At 48.5% G+C, this 21333-nt stretch overlaps 1 protein-coding gene across 2 annotated transcripts in view; it reads left to right on the forward strand.

Moving 5' to 3' along the window:
• The first annotated feature begins 887 nt into the window (after positions 1-887).
• The window catches only part of OTULIN (OTU deubiquitinase with linear linkage specificity), a 70689-nt gene continuing 50243 nt past the window's right edge, over positions 888-21333 (forward strand). Inside the window, exons 1-4 of one of the 2 annotated variants that reach the window (XM_075314870.1) lie at positions 888-1001; positions 12111-12266; positions 16174-16383; positions 19689-19982. In XM_075314870.1, the coding sequence (XP_075170985.1) occupies positions 946-1001; positions 12111-12266; positions 16174-16383; positions 19689-19982 (716 nt within the window). In that variant the 5' untranslated portion in view covers positions 888-945. Of the gene's footprint in view, positions 1002-10115; positions 10206-12110; positions 12267-16173; positions 16384-19688; positions 19983-21333 lie in introns of those variants that run through there. The other variant, XM_075314872.1, reaches the window with a different exon arrangement.

The raw sequence follows: 21333 nt of genomic DNA on the forward strand, positions 1-21333 counted from the left end.
GACATCAGTGATGCCAGAAAAAAACGGACTTGTCTCCGTGCGGCAATCACAGACACGCGTGTACGCTGCACGGAGACACAGTCAGTGAAAAATCACTGATGTGTGAGCAGCCCCATTGATTATAATGGATCTGGGTATGTCAGTGATTCTGGTACGTATAAAAAAAAAGCACAAACGTACCAGAATCACTGACGTGTGAAACGTGTTTAATACTCTTTCTCTGTGTCATTTCTTATTATTGAACATTACTAAACTTATGGACACCTATGGTTTGATTTCTTTGCCTATGCGGATTGAATGGGATGTTGCCGACATTGGTGATGTGTTGAATACTTATTTAACCCACTGTATATTATTTAGGCAGAAATCAACACCATTATGTTCATGTGCCACAAAATGATATGAAATATGAGGGTGAGCCAAAGTGTGTATAATATATGCCATAAGTGTGTAAAAGTTGTGAGAACCAGAGAACAAGTGTCCCGTTTCCCTTGTTTGCCAATTTCGTGCAACATACAGAGAAAACAGTGTTGACTTCAGTGTCCTATGGAGACAGCGACCACCCAGGATCATCAAATGTAGGTCTTTGGATCCCCTATACTCCAATCCTAGCAGGACAGTGACAAATGGTTTTCGCAGCCTATCATGTTGACTTCTTACTGCGGCTATAACATACTACCCTGTAATAATGCTTTTGGGTGCTGTTTAGAACTGTTGACTAGATTGTGATAGCGAATCTTTTTTTACAGACTGAACTCAAAAGTTTAAATGGTTCAGTATAAAACGATGTGGATACCGACTAAACCTTGTATGTTATAAAGGATCATGGGCTGCCTATGCTCCATCTGCATTCACTTATTCTATCACAAACGACCTGGAAAAAGGCTAAAAAGGACTGGAGTTTTCTCCTGTTGTGGAAGAAGAAAAAATAAACCCGCTGACTGGATGTCGTGTGATGCATTTCAGTTAGGTCAGCCATTAGAAGACGTTAATTATGAAAGGTATGGATTTTTTCTTATTATTGTTGATTTTTGGAAATAATTACTTAATCATTCTTGGGCTACATGCGCACGCAGCTTTTTTTCCTGCTTTTTTGGCTGCAGTTTTGTTGTCAGAACTTTCTGACATTTGACTTCCCAGCAAAGTCTAGGAGAAGTCAGATTTGCTATGCGCATGTTGCAGTTTATTTGTCAGCGTTTTATTTGTCAAAGGTTTGTGACAAATAAAATGCAGCATGTTCATTCTTCCTCCGTTTTTGTCAACATTTGTCACAAAAACGCAGCAAAAACGCACCAAAAATGCACCTAAAATTACATGCTTTTTTAGTGACATTTCCAGGCTCTCTCTGACAAGGTGCAGTTTTGGCTGCATTTTGGCTGCAGTTTGTGAACACAAAAAGATGCAGCGTGCGCATGTAGCCTTGGACCAACCAAGGCCAACATTAAAAAAAATGTCAGCAGGTTTTTGCTATTTAATTAGGGAGTAGCACAATATAGGGAACGAGACCCTGATTCCAGAGGTGAGTCACTTATTAGGCTATGTGTTGTAGATTCAATGTTCTCACATTTTCCCAGCTGGAGTTGAACTCTACTGGACTTCAGCTCAAGCGACAACCAGTTAGGCTAATCAATATAATTCCACCACTGATTACCAGCTTGATCATAATTCAGTGTACATAAGGAAGCTGTCAGTCAGGGGTGTAGGTGGGTTATGCATCATTTCTTTTAGCTCTGCTACATCTAAATCAGACAAAACAGGTATTCTATGAAAGTTACACCAAGCAGCCCAGTAAGTGATACATCCCTAGAATCAGGTTTCTTGCCCTATGTTATGCTATCAGATTATATCGCAAAAATCTGCAGACAAATTAACTGTAAAACTTTAGGCATAATTTGTAGCCCTGTTTGGTATTTTTTGAAATTTTATTACCTATATTAGTCACATACAGGGGGGGGTTGAGCTTGGATTTTAGTATGCCAAATGTATAGCAATTTCTGCACATATACTGCATACCATATACATGGGAATAATAAAGACAAGCTGCCATATGGAATACAAAAGGAAGAATTACAAAGAATTATTTTTGGATTGCTGGCTAGTGATGTGATAAGGGTGGTGAAGTAGATTTGTTTGGCCAGATAGAGAGAAGAGTTATAAGTTTTGAGCATTAATTTATAATAGATGACGTCTTCTGCTGAAAGTGATTTTCTCCACAAAGGCTCTGTACACCTTGAACAGTACTGGAGAAAACATGTTTGCAGAGTATGCCAGGGCTGCCACTGTCTGTGCTGGGTTTTTCGACGTGTAGCTGATACAGCTTCATTCTGGGTAGTCTGCAATGTCTTTGTTACACCACTCACACACTAGAGTGAGATAATAGTCATGTGGGGTGTAGAATAAAGTGTACAACTAGATGGTGCAGTGAGCATGAGTGTGCTGCGAGAGCAGAAGAAAAGTCAGACAGGCCGAGGTCAGTCCCGAGAGGACACAACAAATTACTGGGAGTAGACAGGAACGAGGTCTGGATTCAGACCAGGGGACAGGTAACCAGGAGAGTACGTATGGAACACAAGGGGCAGGCAAAAATGGAGTCAGGAGGAGGTCGAAGGTCAGAAGCTGAATGGAAACGACAAGGTCAGGGGGGGCAGGCAGAGCAAAGTCAAAAGACAGTCCAGGGTCAAGTAGCCAAGATCAAATCACAAGGCAAACCAGGAGCTAGGCACTGCAAGAAACTCTGAAATATGACTGGCACCGCTCCGGCCGAGAATGCCCCCTGATAAAGTAGAGCAATTACCCGGAATGCAGAGCATGTGGGCAAGCCCCTCCCATCACCAGCAAAAGACCCGATGTAGGGAAACAACCCACAGGAATACAGAACAGCACCGAGACACCAGCAGGATATTCCGCGCGGTACACAGGCAGATATCGGCTCCACAGGAACAGAAAGAAGTCACAGTACAGAAGACGCACTGCAAGTCAGGACCGTGACAGTCTGATTATAATGTGACAATGTAGAGTCTGCATAGGAGAGGGAGGAGATGGGAGCTAAAGATGACTATATATTGCTCATAAACTGCTGAGTATTGATGGCACTTAGATTTCTGTATGTGTGATAAGTGGGAATGTCCTGAGTGTGGAGACAGTTCTTGACACATTACAGAAGATTGTGGTCAGAGAGTGGGAAAGGGGAGTTAGAAATATCATGTACTGAGCAGAACTAGGAGAAGACTAGGTACAGCGTATTCCCATCATCATTGGTAGAAGAGTTAGTGAGCTGTGTCAGGCTGAAAGAGGTTAGAGAAAGAAAATGGGTGGCAGATAGGGAGAGCAGGTCCTTAACCCCTTCACGACCGCGGGCAGTAAAATTACGTCCTATTTTAACGTGACTTAACGACCAGGGACGTAATTTTACTGCCTAAACTTCATTTGATTGCCGTGGCCATAGCAATGGCTTTCAAATGATGTCCCCTGCTGTTTCTTACAGCAGGGGACCTTTGCTTGACCCCAGGGGGGGTGGCATCGCCAACCCCCATAGGCGATCGATGTGATTGGCTGTTCAAATCGGAACCGCCAATCACATTGATCACGCTGTTTTCGGCAAAAAAAAATGCCAAAAATAGTGTGATCTTGTAAAATCCAGCTAGGACCGGGGCTGCAGCAGCTCCGATCATTGGCTGGAAGCAAGCAGACACCGTGGCCCCCCCCCCCCTGCAGCACTGATTGGAGCGATCGTGCTATGACGCGCAATCGCTCCAATCAGTGTGCAGTGGGGCGGTCTGATCTGCCGGTGGCCGCCCTCCCCAGGCCTGTGCTGGTCTGGGGACCCTCCCCCAACATGTCTGCAGCGTGCAGCACTGGCTGGTACTAGTGGTACCACGCCACCGCTGCTGCTGCTGTCACGTCACGGAGCAGGAGCGGTGAGTATTGTGCTCACCTTGCAGCCCCTGCGCGCTTCCGTAATGGCCCCTGCTCGTGCCCCCCTGCGATCTGCCCCCCCCCGACATCCCGATCTGCCCCCCCGACATCCCGATCTGCCCCCCCGACATCCCGATCTGCCCCCCGCCATCTCTATTCTGCAGCTCCTCCGGTATCCCTCCTCCCCTGCTCTCTTGCAGCCCCTGCGCGCTCTTGTGATTTGCTCCTGCGCGCTCCCGTAATGGCCCCTGCCCGTGCCCCCCTGCGATCTGCCCCCCGCCATCCCGATCTGCCCCCCGCCATCCCGATCTGCCCCCCGACATCCCGATCTGCCCCCCCACATCCCGATCTGCCCTCCGACATCCCGATCTGCCCCCCCGACATCCCGGTCTGCCCCCAGACATCCCGGTCTGCCCCCAGACATCCCGGTCTGCCCCCAGACATCCCAGTCTGCCGGCCTCCCCCGTGATCTCTATTCTGCAGCTCCTCCGGTATCTCCCTCCTCTGCTCTCCCCCTCTCCCTCTGCTGTCCCCGTCCCCCTCTGCTGTCCCCGTCCCCCTCTGCTGTCCCCCTCTGCTGTCCCCCCGACGTCCTCTTACCTGTCTTCACCAGCCGATCACATCTGCCTCCATCGCTGGGTCCTTCTTCCTGGGTCTTCTGCTAAGCTGTCCAACTTCCTGCCTGCTGGCTGCTGCTGTAAAGCTGTTCCTTGCCTTCTGTTCCTCCTGCTAATCCTCTGGGTACTGTGAGTATAACTTTTTTTTTTCTTTTTTTTCCTCTATCCCCTTTCTATTTTTACACCTCATGCGTCCGTGCGTCCCGCCGAGCGCTGATCAGGGATGCAGATAACGTATCTGCATCCGTGGTCAGTTTTCGGCGGGACTTTTTTCCCGTATTCCCAACGCTTTTTGTATCGCATCTGTCCGTGCGTCCCGCCAAGCGCTGATCAGGGATGCACATAACGGATCGGCATCCCTGCTCAATTTTTGGCGTGACAAAAAGCGTCGGGGATACGGAAAAAAAAGTATCGCATCTATCCGTGCGTCCCGCTGAGCGCGGATCAACATCCCTGCTCAATTTTTGGCGTGACTTTTTTTTTTTTCCGTATCAACAGCGTTTTTTGTATCTCATCCGACCGTGCCTCCTGCAGCGGCCGATCAGTGCACCGCGTCTGTGCGTTTGAAAAGTCAAATGGCGTTCCTTGTCTTCTGAGCCCCGCCATGCGCCCAAACAATTGATTTCCACTACATGTGAGGTATCTGCGTACTCGGGAAAAATTGCACAATACGTTTTATGGTGCATTTTTTCCTGATACCGTTGTAAAAAGAAAAAAAATTTTTAAAAAAATAAATAATTTTCACGGTTCAACGTTATCAACTTTCAGTGGAGCCCCTGGGGGTACAAGGGGCTCACTAAACATCTAGATAAATTCCTTGAGGGGTCTAGTTCCAAAATGGGGTAATTTGTGGGGGAGCTCCACTGTTTAGGCACCATGGGGGGGGGATCTAAAAACGTGACATGGCGTCCGCTAATGATTCCAATCAATTTTGCTGTCAAATGGTGCCCTTCTCTTCTGAGCCCCGCCATGCGCCCAACAATTACTTTCCACCACATGTGAGGTATCTGCGTACTCAGGAGAAAATGGACAATACGTTTTATGGTGCATTTTTTCCTGATACCCTTGTGAAAAAAAAAGCTACCTAGTTGAAGCAACAGTTTTGTGGTAAAAAAAATTTTTTTTCTTTTCACGGCTCAACGTTATAAACTTCTGTGAATGAAGCCCCCAGGTGTTCAAAGTGCTCACCAAACATCTAGAAAAATTATTTGAGGGCTCTAGTTTCCAAAATGGGGTCACTTGTGGGGGAGCTCCATTGTTTAGTCACCTCAGGGGGTCTTCAAACCCGACATGGCGTCCGCTAATTAGTGCAGCTAATTTTGCGTTCAAAAATTCAAATGGCGCTCCTTGCCTTCCGAGCACTGCCGTGTGTCCAAACATTTGATTTCCACCACATATGAGGTATCTGCGTACTCAGGAGAAAATGGACAATACATTTTATGTTGCATTTTTTCCCGATACCCTTGTGAAAAAAAAGCTACCTAGTTGAAGCAACAGTTTTGTGGTAAAAAAATTTTTTTTTTGGTTTCACGGCTCAACGTTATAAACTTCTGTGAAGCCCCCAGGTGTTCAAAGTGCTCATCAAACATCTAGAAAAAATATTTGAGGGCTCTAGTTTCCAAAATGGGGTCACTTGTGGGGGAGCGCCATTGTTTAGGCACCTCAGGGGGTCTTCAAACCCGACATGGCATCCGCTAATTAGTGCAGCTAATTTTGCGTTCAAAAATTCAAATGGCGCTCCTTGCCTTCCGAGCACTGCCGTGTGTCCAAACATTTGATTTCCACCACATATGAGGTATCTGCGTACTCAGGAGAAAATGGACAATACATTTTATGTTGCATTTTTTCCCGATACCCTTGTGAAAAAAAAAGCTACCTAGTTGAAGCAACAGTTTTGTGGTAAAAATTTTTTTTTTCTTTTCACGGCTCAACGTTATAAACTTCTGTGAAGCCCCCAGGTGTTCAAAGTGCTCATCAAACATCTAGAAAAAATATTTGAGGGCTCTAGTTTCCAAAATGGGGTCACTTGTGGGGGAGCTCCATTGTTTAGGCACCTCAGGGGGTCTTCAAACCCAACATGGCGTCCGCTAATGAGTGCAGCTAATTTTGTGTTCAAAAATTCAAATGGCGCTCCTTGCCTTTCGACCTCTGCCGTGCGCCCAAACAATTGATTTTTACCCCATATGGGGTATCAGCGTACTCAGGAGAAAATGCACAATAAATTGTAGGGTGCACTTTCTCTTTTCTCCCTTGTAAAAATGAAAATTTTATGGCTAAAGTAACATTTTTGTGTTAAAAAGTAAAATTTTCATTTTTTCCTTCCACATTGTTTTGGTTCCTGTGACGCACCTGAAGGGTTAATAAACTTCTTGGATGTGGTTTTGAGCAGTGTGAGGGGTGCAGTTTTTAGAATGGGGTCACTTTTGGGTATTTTCTGTCACGTCGGCCTCTCAAAGTCACTTCAAATGTGATGTGGTCCCTAAAAAAATATTTTGTAAATTTTGTTGGAAAAATTAGAAATTGCTGATGAACTTTGACCCCTTCTAACTTCCTAACGAAAAAAAAATTTCTTTCGAAAATTGCGCTGATGTAAAGTACACAAGTGGGAAATGTTATTTAGTAACTATTTTGTGTGACATATCTCTCAGATTTATGGGCATAAATTTTCAAAGTTTGAAAATTGCGAAATTTTCCAAATTTTCACACAATTTCCTAAATTTTCACAAATAAACGCAAAAAGTATCGGCCTAAATTTACCACTGACATGAAGTACAATATGTCACAAAAAAACAATGTCAGAATCGCCAGGATCCGTTGAAGCGTTCCAGAGTTATAACCTGTCAAAGTGACACTGGTCAGAATTGCAAAAAATGGCCCGGTCATTAGGGTGTTTTAGTGGCCGGGGGTGAAGGGGTTAATATGGATTTTAAAGTTCTCCATGATGAAAGTGGGAATGTGACAGTATAGAAAGTAAGGAAGCCAAGTGGCAAAGTGATCCGGAAACTGCCGGGAGGAGCCTGGAGGGCGATACACAACTGTCACTCGCATGGAGAACTGTTTGAAGAGTCTAATGGTGTGAACTTCAAAAGGAAGGAAACATAAGTGAGGGTACTGGAGGGGATGACCTGGAAAGCACATTGTGATGAAAGGAGCAGACCAACACCTCCACCTGGTCTGTTCTCAGGTCTGGGGTTATGTGAGAATTGTAGCCCACGATACGAGAGCAGCAGAGGCGATGGTGTCAGACTGCTGGATCCAGGTTTGTGTAAGAGCAAGAAGGTGAAGGGAGTTGGAGAGGAAAAAGTCTTGAATGTAGAGGAGTTTGATGCACACTGACCGTGAGTTCCAGAGTGCACAATTTAAAGAGACAGGGTAAGGTGGTCCAGTGATTTGTGTGAGGCTGTATGGTGGTAGTGGATGGTTTGGAGTGATTGAGAAATGTCAGTAAGGCCTCAGTGGGAGAAGGGCTGATATAGAGAGAGGGTGCAAAATAGGTAAGAGGAGTGTATAGGTGAGGGAAGGCAGAAACTAAAGGGCCATTTACACGCTGCGACATCGCTAACGATATATCGTCGGGGTCACGGTGTTTGTGACACACATCCAGCGTCGTTAGCGACATCACAGCATGTAACACCTATGTGCGACCTTAAATGATCGCAAAAGAGGCAAAAATTGTTGGTCTGTAAGACGTCGTTCATTTACCAAAAATCGTTGTCTGGTCAGCAGCGAGGTTGTTTGTCGTCCCTGCGGCACCACACATCGCTACGTGTGACACCGCAGGAACGATGAACATCTCCTTACTTGCATCCACCGGCAATGAGGAAGGAAGGAGGCGGACGGCATGTCCCGGCCGCTCATCTCCTCCCCTCCTCTGCTATTGGGCAGCCGCTTAGTGACGCCACAGTGACGTCGCTATGACGCCAAATGCATCTCCCCCTTGAAGGAGGGATTGTTCGGCGGTCACAGCGACATCGCTGCAAAGGTATGTGCGTGTGACGCTGCCGTAGCGATAATGTTCGCTACGGCAGCAATCACCAAATGTCGCACGAACGACGGGGGAGGGTGCTATCGCGCACGACATCGCTATCGCTGGCGATGTCGCAGCGTGTAACGCACCCTTAAGACATACAAGACTAAAAGAGGTACAGTGGTACCTCGCTTAACGAGTAACCCACTTAACGACAATTTCGCTACGTACAGACCCAGACTGCGCGCGCCCCACTGTACAGACCCAGACTGCGCGCTCCCCACCGTACAGAACCAGACTGCACGCTCCCCACCGTACAGAGCCAGACTGCGCTCTCCCCTCCGTACCAAGCCAGACTGCGCGCCCCCTCCGTACAGACCCAGACTGTGCGCGCCCCACCGTACAGAGCCAGACTGCGCGCCCCCTCCGTACAGACCCAGACTGTGCGCGCCCCACCGTACAGAGCCAGACTGCGCGCTCCCCACCGTACAGAGCCAGACTGCGCACTCCCCACCGTACAGAGCCAGACTGCGCTCTCCCCTCCGTACCAAGCCAGACTGCGCGCCCCCTCCGTACAGACCCAGACTGTGCGCGCCCCACCGTACAGAGCCAGACTGCGCGCCCCCTCCGTACAGACCCAGACTGTGCGCGCCCCACCGTACAGAGCCATACTGCGCGCTCCCCACCGTACAGAGCCAGACTGCGCACTCCCCACCGTACAGAGCCAGACTGCGCGCTCCACTGTACAGACCCAGACTGCGCACTCCCCACCGTACAGAGCCAGACTGCGCGCTCCACTGTACAGAGCCAGACTGCGCGCTCCACTGTACAGAGCCAGACTGCGCGCTCCACTGTACAGAGCCAGACTGCGCGCTCCACTGTACAGAGCCAGACTGCGCGCTCCACTGTACAGAGCAAGACTGCGCGCTCCACTGTACAGAGCAAGACTGCGCGCTCCACTGTACAGAGCAAGACTGCGCGCTCCACTGTACAGAGCCAGACTGCGCGCTCCACTGTACAGAGCCAGACTGCGCGCTCCACCGTACAGAGCCAGACTGCGCGCTCCACCGTACAGAGCCAGACTGCGCGCTCCACCGTACAGAGCCAGACTGCGCGCTCCACCGTACAGAGCCAGACTGCGCGCTCCACCGTACAGAGCCAGACTGCGCGCTCCACCGTACAGAGCCAGACTGCGCGCTCCACCGTACAGAGCAAGACTGCGCGCTCCACCGTACAGAGCAAGACTGCGCGCTCCACTGTACAGAGCAAGACTGCGCGCTCCACTGTACAGAGCCAGACTGCGCGCTCCACCGTACAGAGCCAGACTGCGCGCTCCACTTTACAGAGCCAGACTGCGCGCTCCACCGTACAGAGCCAGACTGCGCGCTCCACTTTACAGAGCCAGACTGCGCGCTCCACTTTACAGAGCCAGACTGCGCGCTCCCCTCTGTGCACACTGCTAAGCCCGGCTATAGCCAATCATCTATCACCTCTCAGAACGACTATGAGGAAGATGAAGCCATTTCAGACGTTCTCTGATTGGTGCGTTGAAGTTGGACTGCTGATTGGATAGCTTCTCGCGGCGCGGTGATTGGCTCACTGAGACAGTAGGTGTGGTGGATGAAGCAGGGAAGTGCAGCTCTGATGGACACTATTTCCGGTAGTGCTCACGGTAGTCGCTGCGCTGAGTTGCACGGAGAGGGCAGGTAGGAGTGTATATGTACGGGTGTATGTAGTTGGCGCCGCCCGGTCACACCGGGGTGTCCGCCTTCCTAGCAGGTGACAGCAGATAGCCGTCTGTGGCTGGTCGCTGCTACACTCTTCTAATCCTGGGCAGCCTGGTGACACTTCCAGAGGTCACGTGATGGTGTGGCCACCCCTCCGGAGGGGATTACAGACCCTGTGTGGGCTGCACCCAGATATGGAGACTGTACCATGTCCTCTGCTCTAGGGGTGACACGGGAAATCCTGTACATGTGTAGCCTGCACCAATGGAGACGCATACACAGAGTAAGCTCCGCCGGGGCCATAAGTCATGGAAGTGGCTGGTAGTGGCGGTATCCGGCCCCACATGTGTGACACTGTTCCCTTCACTTCCATTAATGGCTCAAGTTGGAAAATGGATCCAAATGCTGTAAAACAAGCAGAGCAGGTCTTCCCTGACCGTGCCGCCTCACCACCACTAATCTGTTCACCACCACTAATCTGTTCACCACCACTAATCTGTTCACCACCACTAATCTGTTCACCACCACTAATCTGTTCACCACCACTAATCTGTTCACCACCACTAATCTGTTCACCACCACTAATCTGTTCACCACCACGTCCGAAACACAAATCACGGTTGTACCCAATCGCTGAGCTCACCCTAGGAAGGCAGCACCTCCCACTGAGGTCAGTGATTGGCTGTAATGTGACACTGAGACCGGAACAGTGATGGGGAGCTGGATCCTGGGAGGCTTTTAGGTACGGTATCTTACAGTGTCCACGTTATTGAAAGTACACTATTGGTTTACAAGACCCAGAAACTTAGAGAACATGTCTCCTCTGTACTGTCACTGGGTGCCAGCAGCTGCCGCCATCATCCAGCGTGCCGGTCATCACTGGGTGCCAGCAGCTGCCGCCATCATCCAGCGTGCCGGTCCTCACTGGGTGCCAGCAGCTGCCGCCATCATCCAGCGTGCCGGTCCTCACTGGGTGCCAGCAGCTGCCGCCATCATCCAGCGTGCCGGTCCTCACTGGGTGCCAGCAGCTGCCGCCATCATCCAGCGTGCCGGTCATCACTGGGTGCCAGCAGCTGCCGCCATCATCCAGCGTGCCGGTCCTCACTGGGTGCCAGCAGCTGCCGCCATCATCCAGCGTGCCGGTCCTCACTGGGTGCCAGCAGCTGCCGCCATCATCCAGCGTGCCGGTCCTCACTGGGTGCCAGCAGCTGCCGCCATCATCCAGCGTGCCGGTCATCACTGGGTGCCAGCAGCTGCCGCCATCATCCAGCGTGCCGGTCATCACTGGGTGCCAGCAGCTGCCGCCATCATCCAGCGTGCCGGTCCTCACTGGGTGCCAGCAGCTGCCGCCATCATCCAGCGTGCCGGTCATCACTGGGTGCCAGCAGCTGCCGCCATCATCCAGCGTGCCGGTCCTCACTGGGTGCCCGCAGCTGCCGCCATCATCCAGCGTGCCGGTCCTCACTGGGTGCCCGCAGCTGCCGCCATCATCCAGCGTGTCGGTCCTCACTGGGTGCCAGCAGCTGCCGCCATCCAGTGGGACAGTCCCTCGTTTGTAAACGTGGTGATGCTGTAATTAGACTCCACTTCCTCTTTTCATCCTGCCGCTGAGTCACAGCCCTTGTCACCATACAATAATAATAGCTCTGGATCAGTGACAGCTCCAGGTAATAAGTAATCCTTTGTAATGACCGTTCCGCCCTATGGCTGTCATCACTGGGGCCGATTCTTCATCAGTGTCCATCTAATTATATAACGATGCCCGTGAGAGGTAACGCGTCACTGCCCTCAAGGGAAACTCCTACAGTCTCACTTTCAGTGATGTTTCCACTCAACTGTGCAGCACTGAGTAATGTGACAATTGTTCACATGTTTCCATCACAGCGCACAGGAGGCAGACGTACCCGTGACAGTGGAGGTGGCCGGCCCTCCCGAGAGCTCCCAGCAGCTAGAACCTGAAATCCTGGACTGTGCCGCTGAGCTGCCCATCTATACAAGACATCTGTTACTGTCCGAACCCAGCGATGAGATAGACAATGGGTGAGTTGTGCGCATAAGTGTCTGTCATCTAAACTGCAGACTTAGGAAGAAAAATCATTTCTTGTGAATTTTTTTTTTTTTTTCTTCCTCCCCGGCCCAGGAGATGTGGTATGATCAGACCATGTACCTGTAGGGTCAGACAACCATTACACAGTACATATCAGCAGCCCCTCGTATATGTGTCTCTGCTAAGTCTTTGGCTTTGTAATTTATTTTTTTTTGTTTCTATGGTAACAAATGTTACAATACATGAAAGCCTTATGTGTGTAATATATGTCTTCAAAATTTTGTGCTTGTTGCTTATGGTATCAGTGTTCTACGCACATGGGAAAACAAAATGGAGGAGTCTAATGTGATATTCACAGCAACTGAGAGCAGAGGAGTGATAAAATTCTTGTTTCTGCAAGGAAAGTCCGGGAAGGATATTCATGGTGATATGTCGCAGACATTGGGGGATCAATGCCCTTCATATTCCACAGATAAGAACTGGGTTGCCAAATGTAAAATGGGCCACTTCAGCACCAATGATGAGGAACGTCCTGGACGACCGAGAGTGGTTGTTGTTCCGGAGATCGTCGATGCTGTGCACAACCTCGTACTGGAGAATGGACGAATTTGAGCTAAAGCAATAGCAGACATCATGGGGATTTCCCGTGAACGTGTTTGTGTCATTATCCATGAACATTTGGACATGAGGAAGCTATCTGCAAAGTGAGTCCCAAAATATTTAACAACAGATCAGAGAAACATGTGAGTGAAAACTTCCCGGTCATTTGTCAGCGATTCCTGACTGATAAGAACTTCCTGGATCGACTGGTCACTATGGATGAGACCTGGATTTATTTGTATGACCCTGAAAGCAAGGTGCAGACAAGAGTGGAGGCACAGTGGTTCTCCTCATCCAAAGAAGTTCATGGTGCAAAAATCAGCCACTAAGGTGATGGTGTCTGTTTTCTGGGATAAGGAGGGTGTGCTGCTAGTGGACTACCTTCAAAAGGGTTCCATCATCACTGCAAGGTATTACATTGCACTTTTGGACCAATTGAAAGCAGCTCTGAAGGCCAGAAAGTGTGGCAAGCTGTCCAAAGGAATCTTGTTCCTGCAAGACAACGCCTCCACTCACACTGCACAAGTAACTACGGCAAAACTGCCAGAGCTGGGCTTCCAGCTGGTTGACCACCCACCTTATTCACCAGATCTAGCTCCCTCTGACTATCATCTGTTTCCAAACCTGAAGAAACCACTCAAGGGTACCAAATTTCACACCATTTTTGCTGCCATAGCTGCTACAGATACCTGGTTTGAGGCACAACTGAAAGCCATCTTTTTCATAGGCTTACAGAACTTGGAATACCGATTGTAAGAAGTGTGTTGTCATCAGTGGAGAGTATGTGGAATAAATGTAAAGTTTCATCACCCTATCTCGTTTCTTTATGGTTAAGGCCAAAGACTTATCAGCAGCCCCTCGTATAAGATTATCTCAGCACAGGAACATATTTTATTTTATTTTTTTTTTTTTTTTTTTTTAAACACCTTCAATTGTGGAAATTATTATTCCAAAATGTATTGAAATTAAAAACAAAAAAAAAAAAGAACATTTGCTCCTGGGTAAACCTCTTTTTAAGATTTCCTCACAATGACTCTTCTGCTTTGCATTGTGTGATTTCTTGTTGACCTGAATACTATGATGTTGTATTAATATTGTGCAAAATTTTAGGATGTTTTCAAAAATAGAAGTGCTAATAGTTTGCTTTTATCAAGTAACAAAATGCAAAGTGAATAAACAGAGTAGACATCTGAATTATATCAATGTGACGTGACCACTCTTTGGCTTCTAAACTGCATCAATTCTTTTAGGCACACTTATAAGTCGGAACTCTGGTACTTTTGATTACTCTTATGTCTGACTATAATTCTCCAAACAGCTAATTAATCATCATCATTTTCATACGTAGATTGAAACACCGTTATTAAAGGGAACCTGTCAGGGGCAACATGAATCCAGAACCACGAGCAGTTCTGGGTGTATATTGCTAATCCCTGCCTAACTGTCCCTGTATACACTAGCATAGATAAAGAGATCTGTAGAAAAAGTATTACTAAAGATCTTTTACCATATGCTAATGAGAGCAAGGACTAGTCCCAAGGGTGATATATCCCATGACTAGCCGCCCTCTTAGCATGTTAGTACACCCACAGGGCCCGTTAGTACACCCACAGGGCCCGACACATACAGTGATTGTCATTAAGAACGATCTTCATAGCAAAGACAGCCTAGTAGTCCTGGAAGTGATGATCTGGCCCCACAGAGCCCTGATCTCAACATCATCCAGTAAAGTAGAATTTGGTACTCAAGTGATATGCTCTACTTAAGGCCGCTTTACACGCTGCAATATCGTTACCGATATCGCTAGCGTGCGTACCTGCCACCATTGGTTGTGCCACACGGGCAAAGTGTTGCCCGTGGCGCACAACATCACTCAGACCCGTCACACTACTTGCCTGCCTAGCGACATCGCTGTGACCGGCGAGCGTCCTCCTTTCTAAGGGGGCGGTTCGTTCGGCGTCACAGCGACGTCACTAAGCGGCCGCCCAATAGGGGCGGAGATGAGTGGGCCAAACATCCCGCCCACCTCCTTCCTTCCTTCCATATTCCTGGCGGCTGCAGGTAAGGTGTGGTTCCTGCGGTGTCACACGTAGCGATGTATGCTGCCGCAGGAACGACGAACTACATCGTACACGCAGCAGCAACGATAATTGGGAATAGGGGGGGCATGTCACCGATTTTAGTGATTTTTGAACGTTTTTTTTCAACGATTCAAAATCGCTAATAGGTGTCACACGCAACGATATCGCTAAAGTGGCCGGATGTGCGTCACAAATTCCGTGACCCCAACGAGATCTCGTTAGCAATATCGTTGCATGTAAAGCGGCCTTTACTGCTCTATTGGATTGGATCCTACTTGCGCACCATTGCTGTGATTTATCTACTTATCATCCAGTCTGTGTGGGATTACACGATGAGGCCGAAGGATTTGTGCAATCCTTCATCTTCAGAAGATCCCCGTGGTTAGTTATAACATATTTGGAGCCACCAGCCTGCCAAGTTCTTTGAAAGCTTTGTACCCGGGCACCTAGAGGAACTGATGCTGCTTTGAAGGCAAAGGGTGATCACACCAAATATTGATGAGATTTAGATTTCGTTTTCCTTCATTCATTTTGTAAATTGATAAAAATTAAACTATTAGGCTATGTTCACACTAGAAAAATGATTTTTCTTAAGAAATTTCTTAAGAAATTTCTTAAGAGTGCACCTGTGTTAAAAAACGCACCAAAAACGCACCTGCGTTTTTGCCGCGTTTTAGGTCCGTTTTAGGTCCGTTTTAGGTCCGTTTTAGGTCCGTTTTAGGTCCGTTTTAGGTCCGTTTTAGGTCCGTTTTAGGTCCGTTTTAGGTCCGTTTTAGGTCCGTTTTAGGTCCGTTTTAGGTCCGTTTTAGGTGCGTTTTTACCGCTGGTTGCTCCCTGCGTTATTGTGCCAATTATCTATGGCAAAAAACGCAGTTAGCTGCAGAAAAGAAGTGACATGCTCATTCTTTTTCTTAAGAAAATCTACTGAAAGAATTTTCTTAAGAAAAAAACACAGTGTGTGCACAGCTAATTTTTTTTGCCATAGGTTTTGCTGGGGAATGTCTGCAGAAAGGTTACAAGAATTTCTCAAGAAATTTCTGCAGCAAAAACGGACCAAAAACGGACCAAAAACGCAGGTAAAAAACGCAGTGTGTGAACACAGCCTTATCGTTTCTATTTCTGAAAACCGTATAGGAACTTTACAACTTTTTTTTTTTTTTTTCACACCTCCCTAATGTATTATACTAATATATATTTTTTCTTTTCCTTAACATTTTAGAGAAAATCCTTCAAATTTTCTTGATATCAAGGAAATTCGCACTAATAATAATCAGGGAATGATGGCACTAGATCCTGTGGATCAGAAAACAAAAAGATCATCTGGAGAGTGGACCAACGCAGGGGATGGTAAAGCAGATGGTGGAAGCCTGTCTGAATGCAGCAAGAGGTCCAGGTTGTTTCAGGATCCCCAACCTGAAGTGACTGATGGGTATGGCAAGACACCCCTCCATTTCTCTTTATGGTCCTTTCAATCTCTTCAAAGAGCTCTTCGTGTTTAACAAATAATGGAATATTTAATTTCATTCACATATGTAAACTAGCCCGTGGTCAGATCTGGCACGCAGGCCGTTTTGTTTGTTTGCTTTTTAATTTGGCCTGTGATAATATTCAGTATGGAGGGCTATGCGGGGGGGCCCGTTATTCTCCATGGAGGGCTATGCGGGGGGGCCCGTTATTCTCCATGGAGGGCTATGCGGGGGGGCCCGTTATTCTCCATGGAGGGCTATGCGGGGGGGCCCGTTATTCTCCATGGAGGGCTATGCGGGGGGGCCCGTTATTCTCCATGGAGGGCTATGCGGGGGGGCCCGTTATTCTCCATGGAGGGCTATGCTGGGGGGCCCGTTATTCTCCATGGAGGGCTATGCTGGGGGGCCCGTTATTCTCCATGGAGGGCTATGCTGGGGGGCCCGTTATTCTCCATGGAGGGCTATGCTGTTGGGCCCGTTATTCTCCATGGAGGGCTATGCTGGGGGGCCCGTTATTCTCCATGGAGGGATATGCTGGGGGGCCCGTTATTCTCCATGGAGGGCTATGCTGGGGGGCCCGTTATTCTCCATGGAGGGCTATGCTGGGGGGCCCGTTATTCTCCATGGAGGACTATGCTGGGGGGCCCGTTATTCTCCATGGAGGGCTATGCGGGGGGGGGGGCGTTATTCTCCATGGAGGGCTATACGGGGGGGGGCCGTTATTCTCCATGGAGGGCTATGCGGGGGGGGGGGCCCGTTATTGTCCATGGAGGGCTATGCGGGGGGGGGGGCCCGTTATTCTCCATGGAGGGCTATGCGGGGGGGGGGCCCGTTATTCTCCATGGAGGGCTATGCGTGGGGGGGGCCTGTTATTCTCCATGGAGTGCTATGCGGGGGGGGGGGGGCATTATTCTCCATGGAGGGCTATGCGGGGGAGCCCGTTAGCCCTCCATGGAGAATAACGCGCCCCCCGCATAGCACTCCATGGAGAATGTGGAGCCTGCAACTTTGTCCAAGTTTTTAATTTTGTCCCTCCTGTGTATTTGAGTTTGATATGTAATTTTTCTATAGGAAAACCCTGGGAAGACCTGATCTACTTTGATACAGTGATAAAAAAGTAGAATATTTATGCCTAAGTACTACAGTGGTCTATTCTGTGACAGAGTATACCTATGAATGATAATTATTTTTGGAACTTTTTTTTTCTAAAACGGATGTGGTTTAAGGCTACACTAATTGAACCCTGCTTGTGGGTACAAGCAGCTGGAGTCTCCTGCGTTCTCTTGTAGAGAAGACCCGCGGCCCCGCAGGCCAGGAGCCGCCGCGTCCAGGACGCAGTGAGTCCTGATCTTGGGCACATACCTTAAAAGATTCTACTATCTAAAATTGGTCACCTATCTAAAGGAAAGGTGGTAACTTGTGGATTGGTGGGGATTCGACCATTGGGACTCATTTTGGGGACAAGGCTAATTCTCCATGGGACTGCTGGAGGTATTAAAGTGTTAATTTTTTCCATCTCCTTCAGTCCCCTACAGAATGAACGGCGTGGGGGGAGCATGTGCTGCTGTTCTCAAGATTGGTGAGGTCTCAATCCACAACAGATCACCTAGTTCTTAAAATATTTTCTGATTCTTGAGTCGCTCCCTTCCGAGTGTCTGACCTGCTCTTTACGAGAACCAAACATGAGGTTTCAAATGCCACAGGCCAAATGTTTTCTATGTAGTTAGCACTTCAGAATAGACCTTAAAGGGAACCTGTCAGCAGAAATGTCCCCTAAAACCTAACAGATTCCCCCTCTGCAGCTCGTGGGCTGCATTCTATAAAGGTCCCTGTTATGATTGTGCCCACTTTCTGACCGAAAAAAAGTGTTTATAAAGTTGTACCTTTTTGGCTTCTGATTCTGTAAATCCGTCACGGGGGCGGGCTGCCTGATGGCCGTTATTCTGCCCCCTGGTCCTGTATGCCGCCCCCATCGCTGATTTCAATACTTCTGGACGCCGCCCACTGCTCCAGCCATCCCCACGCATGCCCAGTGCCCATCTCTCGGGGATGAGCACTGTGCCCAGCGTCACGTGCACGCAGGGTTAAGATTATGGGCGGTGCTGTGATGTTTATTCCTAAGCAACCGCCCATAATCGCGGGACCGCGCTTTCGGTGTAGTCACTGCTCCGCGCTCTTCCCATCTATTTCCTGCCTCGGGGCAAGATGGGAAGGAGGCGAAGTGAGGTCAGCAGCAGCGCGCTTGCGCAGAAAGAAGCAGGCCGAGGGGGAAAGCGCGGTCCCGCGATTATGGGCGGTTGCTTAGGAATAAACATCACAGCACCGCCCATAATCTAAACCCTGCGCGCACGTCACCAGCGGTGACGCTGGGCACAGTGCTCATCCCCGAGAGATGGGCACTGGGCATGCGCGGGGATGGCTGGAGCAGTGGGCGGCGTCCAGAAGTATTGAAATCAGCGATGGGGGCGGCATACAGGACCAGGGGGCAGAATAACGGCCATCAGGCAGCCCGCCCCCGTGACGGATTTACAGAATCAGAAGCCAAAAAGGTACAACTTTATAAACACTTTTTTTCGGTCAGAAAGTGGGCACAATCATAACAGGGACCTTTATAGAATGCAGCCCAGGAGCTGCAGAGGGGGAAATCTGTTAAGTTTTAGGGGACATTTCTGCTGACAGGTTCCCTTTAATGTAAAATCTGGCCACAGACCTTTTGTGATGGGAAAAGCGTTACCTTTTTTCTGTAAACGCTGTGTGTGAAAGCCGCACTAATGTGCATATTGATGATGGCAAATATTATGGATGGTTTAAATCTGGCCATTCACAGTAGGGTTTTCTTAAGTTACAGAGCTCCTATGTGTCTGAGAATATAGCGCTGTATACAGGATAAGATGTATTAGACATCTGTGATAGTACAAAGTTGTTTGCCATGGATGTGACTTGACGGAGGTAGAGATGGGTTGGAGCCTCCAGTGTTTCTGAAGTAGTAAGCCTTGGTCTTACGAAGAGATAATATGGTGAGATACTCATGGAGTAAGATCTTAGTATGAGCGAGAGGAGCTCATGTCTATTGGGTTGTGGCCGCTCCACATTGGTTTTCATCGACATGTGCAGATGGGAAATCCACCATAAATACTTTAATAATATCTGGCGTAAACCTAAGTACAAAGTGGATTGGCCATGTTGTCTATATATGTGATTCTGCCATGCATTATAACTTTATACCAACATATTATTAAACTGGGTCCTTATTCATATTTGACCCTAGGGGTGAAACCCTGAGGGACAGGTCTTCAGTTCCTGAGCGAAAGCAACCGGAAGATGTCCCAGAACTTCTGTGTACCCTCGAGAGCTCCAGAGAAATGGGAGACTGCATAAAAAACAGACCTGAAAAGCCACCAAGTGATCCGTCTGAGGAAGAAACGCCTGAGGCTGTAGGGCTATTACACAAAGAAGAAGTTGTAACGGATGGGATCTGTAGTTCTACAGCTAATAAAACATCAAAGGTCCGGAAGACCAAGGGACCGGAGGGTATGGTGCAGAAGGAATCGTCTCTGGATGTGTGAGTATAGGATGGGTCCTTCCATACTGTTACAGGGCTGTCCCACAGAACTGTAGCTCTGATTTCTGCATGGTTTCCCCTCCTGCATTGCAGTTACTCTGCTGACTTCTCTGCTTTATCAGGTCTGTTTTTTGGAGAAAGTAATCAATATGGGTTTATTGAATTGCATCTAATGATGTGTATAATATGCCTCCAAAGAAAAAAAGTGGTTAGAATATACATTAACCAGAAGTTTAGGCTACCTTCCCACCATGAGGATTTGGTGAGGGTTTTAACCTATTATCTACCAATGTCCTTTTTTTGGGACGCCTTAACTTTTGCTTAAAATAACATTAAATTAATTAATCATTAATTCATTTTAATTTATACATTACATTTTATTAATTTTCCTTACATTTCATTTTTAATTTTTTTTTTCTTCATTAAAAATCTGTCATTTAATAAAAAAAAAATTTCTAATTTGGCAAGTAATGGGTTAATGTTGCAGATTTTCTTCAGCATTTCTGCACCTATTGTATTTGTTTTGGTTTTTGTTTTTCTCTATCGCCTTCATTGGGGGACACAGGACCATGGGTGTATGCTGCTGTGACTAGGAGGCTGACACTAAGTGAACATAAAGAGTTAGCTCCTCCCTGGCAGTATACACCCTGAGCCGGAGGCGGTACTATGCCAGTTTTTTGCTTAGTGTCGTAGGAGGCTGATGTGGGCCCATATCTCTGTGGGCCAACCTCAGCCTAGGCTATTTCTTTTTTTCCGTTTTTTTCAACTATACGGCGCCGCTCAGCGTTCTCATCCTTTTTACACTTTTTATCTCTTCTGCAGGATTAAAGATCCCGCATCAGAGAGTATCCTCGCCTGCTCTTTCCATACAGAGCCAGGAATGCCAGGGTATCGTTCCCAGCCCTTATCCCCCTCCAGCCCCATGGTACCACCCCAGGGGCTGATTGGGGTCCCACGCATCTACGTTTTTTATGGGCTCACTCCCCGTCGACCCCTATGGTACCGTCCCAAGGGGTGTTTCGGTTGGAGACGGCGAGGAAACATCGCAAGCGCAGGAGCGCTTACAGCTCCAAGCCTCCCCCAGCATTCTCCCCTGTTTTCACTGGGCCCAGGCAAAGGAGCACACACTGCAGCACAGGAGCGCTCTGCAGTCTCCCACACAGCCCCCCAGCAGCCTCCCCTGGCACTTGCCAGCACAAGCCTGCACTCACCGGGGGCCTCCAGCAGCCAGAATGGAACCCAGGGACCTGGACACCGCGCAGGGACGCAGGTAAGACCTGCTCCGCGCACAGCGCTGTGCTCCCGGCGGCCGCCGCTCTCAAATTTAGTCCCCGGCTTCGGGCCTACATTA

This window comes from Anomaloglossus baeobatrachus, chromosome 6, assembly GCF_048569485.1.
Source record: "Anomaloglossus baeobatrachus isolate aAnoBae1 chromosome 6, aAnoBae1.hap1, whole genome shotgun sequence".
Classification (NCBI taxonomy): domain Eukaryota; kingdom Metazoa; phylum Chordata; class Amphibia; order Anura; family Aromobatidae; genus Anomaloglossus; species Anomaloglossus baeobatrachus.